General features: G+C 48.3%; 1 protein-coding gene across 1 annotated transcript in view; it reads left to right on the plus strand.

The window, feature by feature from the left end:
• The first annotated feature begins 277 nt into the window (after positions 1-277).
• ddx24 (DEAD (Asp-Glu-Ala-Asp) box helicase 24) overlaps positions 278-6,961 on the plus strand; it is a 10,205-nt gene continuing 3,521 nt past the window's right edge. Inside the window, exons 1-5 of the mRNA XM_080851424.1 lie at positions 278-385; positions 1,364-2,382; positions 2,858-3,844; positions 5,302-5,455; positions 5,782-6,294. Of these exons, the coding sequence (XP_080707550.1) occupies positions 1,371-2,382; positions 2,858-3,844; positions 5,302-5,455; positions 5,782-6,294 (2,666 nt within the window). The 5' untranslated portion in view covers positions 278-385; positions 1,364-1,370. The remainder of the gene's footprint in view (positions 386-1,363; positions 2,383-2,857; positions 3,845-5,301; positions 5,456-5,781; positions 6,295-6,961) is intronic.

Consider the following 6,961-nt stretch of genomic DNA (forward strand, 5'->3'; position numbering starts at 1 on the left):
ATTGGTAACTCCACAGAGATAGGAATTCAATAGCTTGCAAGTATATAGGTATTTAGCTTATATACCCGGAGGTCAGCATTTCAGTTGCATCAACACGAAGAGGACAACAGGTCTGCTGCTATTTACTTCACTATGAGCTGGATCCCAACACTCATACAGACGGATGCAATTGCCAACAGCAGTTCTCAACTTCCACCACTAGGGTGCGCAATCCTATGTTTGGTGCTCAGCCATGATGCGATTGGTCAGGTTACCAACCACGTGAGGGAGTCATGATGGCAGCGGCCTCGTGTCCCACATGAGTTTCTGTTCCTGACGAACCTGCGTGGAAGATTGGACTAACTCAACGCTTACCTACTGGAACCCCCGTGTGGAAACTTAAGAGGTACTTACTATCCTAAGTGAAGGTATTTTAAACGTGAATTGAGGCTCGGAAAGATTGAAATGCAAACACTATCTTACTTTACATACTTTGCTTCTTAGCCCATGGTAGCAAATTCACAGTAAGTTGGCTAGCGATAATAACATTACCCTGAAAGCTGGTTTATTATTGCGTGGCATAAAGGTCAGTGCTAGATACTGTTATTTCATAGATAAATACTTACAGAAATAAACGTCAGACTTAGTAAATTAACGTTAGCGCTTAGAATTGAACAAGAAGCTAACGGTAGCTAAGCCTGAGTTAGCCAGAGAGCTAAGTCTGCTGTGTCGGTCGTAAGTGAGGCTTATCTCACTATTCGCATTTGCTCTGACACATAATGTTGTCAATATCTAAATGTGTGGCAGCAAATTTAATTCCCTCTGTCTCTACCAGCCAAAACACACAATGTTGAGACTTGCTGCCAATGTGATTATACTCAGGAAGCATGTTCAGTCACGCTGATTAATATTACCTATTCTTAAACCATATTGACAGTGTACCACATCATCATTTTATATCTAACTAAGCACTTAAGAAAACGGAATGTTGTATTCGTGTCACAGACATCCATTTCAATGGAGTTCTAAACGGCAATATGATCACCAACAAGAGACTGAACAGTAAGAGAAAGCTACGTGCTGAAATTGACTGGCAGCTGCTGTAGTGAGATGTGTATCTGAAAGGTGCTTGCGGTGGTTGAACTGTTTTGTATATTAGTTACACACTGCATATATATACATAAATATAAAAGTATTTGACATTGAAGCTAAAGCAACAGGACAGGACACAGAAGTCAACTATTAACTATTGCATTATACAGTACCCCTATGTAGCCTATAAAAAATACAACTTCGTATGGACATTAAGTCACCTCCATTCCTGTAGTTGGTTTAGTGGTGGTCTTCTGCTTCTGATCCGATTTAGTTTCCTTTGGTCTCCTAGCGACACTATGAAGCTCAAGAAGCCCGTGCCGACGGGCAGACTGGCGGCCAAGCGAGGAATCCGCATCAAAGGCAAGTGGAAACCCGTGGCGCTGGACCCGAGTCTGTTTGCCGACGAGGGCATGGGAGGACTGATCTGCTTCGAGGAGGTGACAGACTACATGCTGGTCGATTCAGACAAAACCCCTGGCACAGCCGAGAAGGAGAAGAAGACGAAGAAGGGGAAGAAGAAACGAAAGGCAAGTGAACTGGACACTGAGGACAAGAGCCAAGAGGGTGGAGAAGTGGAGGAGGAGGAGGAGGAGGTGGACACTATGGGGGAAGATGTTGAGCTCATAGGGCTTGAAGGAGAGGATCCAGACTTGACCGAGACACCACCCAAGAAGAAGAGAAAGAAGCAAAAGAAGAAGAAGAAACCTACGAGCGAGATCACAGGCCCGAAGGAGGGTGAGGAGGCTGCAGATCACGCCGTGAAGGAGGGCGAGGAGACCGCGGGGCAGAGCCAGGGTCAAGAGACGGAAGACGACAAGTCACCTGTCAAGTCCAAAAACACAGACAAGAAAAAGAAAAAGAAGAAGAAGAAGAAGAAGCCTTCAAGCGAGACTACAGAACCTGAGGAGGCTGAAGATCCCGCGTTGGGAGACGGTGAGGAGACCACGGTGGAGGTCCAGGATCCAGAGACGGAAGACGACAAGTCCAAAAACACAGACAAGAAGAAGAAAAAGAAAAAAAAGAAGAAGAAGAAGAAGCCAGATGTCACAAAACAAACTCCAGTGGCCCCCAAAGATGCAGGCGCCACAGCGCCCCCTCTGGCAAAGAGTAAGAAGGCGGTGAAGAACTGGTCCAGCGCTGCTCTGGGTCAGGCGGCCGACGTGTCTGCGTGGAAGGACCTGTTTGTCCCGGAGCAGGTGCTGCAGGCCCTGAGCAAGCTGGGCTTCTCCGCGCCCACGTCCATCCAGGCCCTCGCCCTGCCCCCCGCCATCAGGGACCACATGGACATCGTGGGGGCCGCCGAGACAGGTGAGATGGATGGATGGATGGATAGAAAGAAAGATAGATAGATGTATAGATGGATGGATGGATAGATGGATAGATACTTTATGTATCCAGATGCTTATATACATACACACTTATAGGCCACGGAGACAGGTGACGTTTGGGGGTGACATTTGGGGCGACAGTGGTACTGGGGCGACAGTGGTACAGGAGGTAGAGAAGTCGTTTAGTAATCAGAAGGTTGCTTGTTTGATTCCTCACTGTGAAAGCGTCCTTGAGCAAGACACTGAACCCCTAATTGCTCCTGATGTGCAGTGTGCCATCAGTGAAGATGTAAAATGTGTATACGTCCTTGTAAGTCACTTTGGATAAAAGCGTCTGCTAAATGTAAAATGATTTTTGTAAAATGGTACCATGGTGAGATGTGAATTACAGACTCACCATTCTGTATGCATTCTTGTAAGTAACTCCATATTTGTTTTTTTCTTTTCCTCATTAGGCAGTGGCAAGACCCTTTCATTTGGCATTCCTTTGATCCATAATATCTTGGAGTGGCAACGTGTTTCTGCGGAGTGGAAGAGTGGTGAGACTGCAGGGGCATCATCAGATGCCACGCCACAGGACGAGAGCACCGCTTCTCCTCTAGAGGGCGCTACTGCGGAAGAGACAGTGGAGAGCAGCACCAAACAAAGTGAATCTGTCGAGGCCACTGATGGGACTCTGTTAATCAAGGTCATCGGTGCTATTCCGTCTGTCCAGGTGACCGATGACACTCCGTCTGTACAGGTCACCGGTGAGACTCCGTCTGTCCAGGTCAGCGATGACACTCCGTCTGCACAGGTCACCGACGAGACTCCATCTGTCCAGGTCAGCGATGACACTCCGTCTGTACAGGTCACTGACGAGACTCCATCTGTGGCACTGACGGAAGCAGACGCTAAAACAGAAGAAGAAGAAGAAAAAGGAGGAGGAGACGGCATGGAGGAAACTGATGCCTCTGATGGGACTCTGATTATCAAGGTCAGTGGTGAGACTCCGTCTGTCCAGGTGACCGATGAGACTCTATCTGTGGCACTGACGGAACCAGACGCTAAAACAGAAGAAGAAGAAGAAGGAGGAGGAGACGACTTGAAGGAAAACTCGTTGGTACTGGAAGATGATGATGATGAAGAGGAGGATGGCTTGGAGGAAGAGGAATCTGGTGTACACAGTGATGACTCTGCCAATGATTTAGATGACCAGGATTCTAATGATTTAGATGAAGGAGATAATGATTTAGATGATGGTGATGATGATTTAGAGGCCGGGGATAATGACCAACGCGGGTGTCTCCAAATAAAGACGGCAAAGACAGACATGGGCGAGTCTGAAGAGGGGGACGTGAAGGCCGGAGACAAGCAGCCGTTACTGGCCCTGGTTCTCACCCCCACCAGGGAGCTGGCCGTGCAGGTCAAGCACCACATCGACGCTGTCGCTCAGTTCACAGGTACACACACACACACACACACACACCAGGGAGCTGGCTGTGCAGGTCAAGCACCACATCGACGCTGTCGCTCAGTTCACAGGTATACACATACAGACACACACACCAGGGAGCTGCCCGTGCAGGTCAAGCACCACATCAACGCTGTCGCTCAGTTCACAGGTATACACAGACAGACAGACAGACACAGACAGACAGACACAGACAGACAGACACAGACAGACAGACACAGACAGACAGACACAGACAGACAGACACAGACAGACAGACAGACACAGACAGACAGACAGACACAGACAGACAGACAGAGACAGACAGACACAGACAGACAGACAGACACAGACAGACAGACAGACAGACACAGACAGACAGACAGACACAGACAGACACAGACAGGTCAAGCACCACATCGACGCTGTCGCTCAGTTCACAGGAACACCTCCACACCTCACACAGGAACACCTCCACACCTCACACAGGAACACCTCCACACCTCACACAGGAACACCTCCACACCTCACACAGGAACACCTCCACACCTCGCACAGGAACACCTCCACACCTGACATAGGAACACCTCCACACCTCACACAGGAACACCTCCACACCTCACACAGGAACACCTCCACACCTCACACAGGAACACCTCCACACCTCACACAGGAACACCTCCACACCTCACACAGGAACACCTCCACACCTCACACAGGAACACCTCCACACCTCGCATAGGAACACCTCCACACCTCGCATAGGAACACCTCCACACCTCACACAGGAACACCTCCACACCTCACACAGGAACACCTCCACACCTGACATAGGAACACCTCCACACCTGACATAGGAACACCTCCACACCTGACATAGGAACACCTCCACACCTCGCATAGGAACACCTCCACACCTCACATAGGAACACCTCCACACCTCACATAGGAACGCCTCCACACCTGTCATTCATTTCTCAAATAGTTTGTTTTCATATCACATTGTTCGATTGTATCATGTTCTGTTGTTGTTTGTTTTCCCTCTACACCCTTATAACAGTAACAGCTCATTTAATCATAATAATTAATCAATAGTTAGCTCACATAATTAATCAATAGTTAGCTCATATTAAGAGTGATGTGACGTGATGTGAATGTGATTCTGAAGCATAAGGACAGTACCTCAGTGATGACATGAATGTGATTCTTTAGGCATAAGGACAGTACCTCAGTGATGACGTGAATGTGATTCTTTAGGCATAAGGACAGTACCTCAGTGATGACGTGAATGTGATTCTTTAGGCATTAGGACAGTACCTCAGTGATGACGTGAATGTGATTCTGCATAAGGACAGTACCTCAGTGATGACATGAATGTGATTCTGCATAAGGACAGTATTTCAGTGATTCTTTAGGCATCAGAACAGTATTTCAGTGGTGTGACGTGACGTGAATGTGATTCTTTAGGCATAAGGACAGCACTCATCGTTGGTGGGATGGCTCCACAGAAACAGAACCGGGTGCTGAGTCGGAAACCTGAGGTAGTCATAGCGACCCCTGGCCGCCTGTGGGACCTGATCAGGGATGGGCACCCCCACCTCCAGAACCTCCGCCACCTCCGGTAAGACTTAACGTTCTATTCCTCCTTGTATATACCTTTTTAGACTTCTTGGACTGTTGCACTGTTGTATTGTTTTGTGTTGTGAGTATATTCTGTGTAAGCACACGGAGAGCCACTTTACCAAGACAAATTCCTTGTTTGTGCAAACTTACTTGGCCAATAAAACCTGATTCTGATTCTGAGATCACTGGTTAGGCAGCCTGACATGTTGCCTTGTAATTATTATTAAATATCACCTTATCATTGTGCGCATTACACTTTCGACAAATATATTTTAATATCTCAATAAAAAAAAAGTCTTAATTGAAATATCTTTTAACCTGTAGGACTCTGGTCATCGACGAGGCGGATCGCATGGTGGAGAAAGGCCACTTCGCAGAGCTGGAGAACCTTCTAGAAATGCTGCGCACGTCCCAGTTCAACCCCAAGAGGCAGACGTTCGTGTTCTCTGCCACCCTCACCATGGTCCACAGCCTGCCCATGCGGGTGCAGCAGAAGAAGGGGCGCAAGGTGGTGCCCAACTCCAAACTGGACCTCCTCATGCAGAAGGTGGGCATCAAGGACAGGCCCAAGGTCATCGACCTGACCCGGAAGGAGGCGACGGTCGAGACGCTGACGGAGACGAGGATCCACTGCGATAAGGAGGAGAAGGACTTTTATCTCTACTACTTCCTGTCGCAGTATCCCGGCCGCAGCATGGTGTTCGCCAACAGCATCGACTGCATCAAGCGGCTGAACGCCCTGCTGATGATCCTGGACCACACGCCGCTGCCGATGCACGCCAACATGCACCAGAAGCAGAGGCTTAAGAACCTGGAGCGCTTCGCCGAGAGAGACAAGTAAGGGCTCGGCCATTACGGAGCGCTAGTAACACTAAGAATAAGACCCCGGTGTTGTGGTACTTATTTACCGTATTGGTTCGCCGAGAGAGACAAGTAAGGGATCGGGCATTACGGAGTGCTACTAACACTAAGAATAAGACCGCGGTATTGTGGTACATCTTAACTGTATTGGTTCGGTGAGGGAGACAAGTAAGGGCTCGGGCATTACGGAGCGCTAGTAACTCTAAGAATAAGACCCCGGTATTGTGGTACTTCTTTACCGTATTGGTTTGTCAAGAGAGACAAGTAAGGGCTCGGCCATTACGGAGCGCTAGTAACTCTAAGAATAAGACCCCGGTATTGTGGTACTTCTTTACCGTATTGGTTCGCTGAGAGAGACAAGTAAGGCCTCGGGCATTACGGAGCGATAGTAACACTAAAGCGAAATATATGCTACTCCGATTTCACGGAATCGGACACAGGGAACAGCTCTCCGATTTTAACCGCTCTCTCCGAGCACCATGGAGTGGCTGTCGTGCGCCTCATCATTTTTTTAACTATCCCGTACGAGAGCTTGGAGGAGCATACATTTAGCTTAAGAATAAGACCACAGTATTGTGGTACCGTATTGTGAATTAATGTGACTTGATAAAACCCCTATGACACCTGGAGTCAGAGATGCATT

This window comes from Sprattus sprattus, assembly GCF_963457725.1.
Source record: "Sprattus sprattus genome assembly, chromosome: 14".
NCBI classification, from domain to species: domain Eukaryota; kingdom Metazoa; phylum Chordata; class Actinopteri; order Clupeiformes; family Clupeidae; genus Sprattus; species Sprattus sprattus.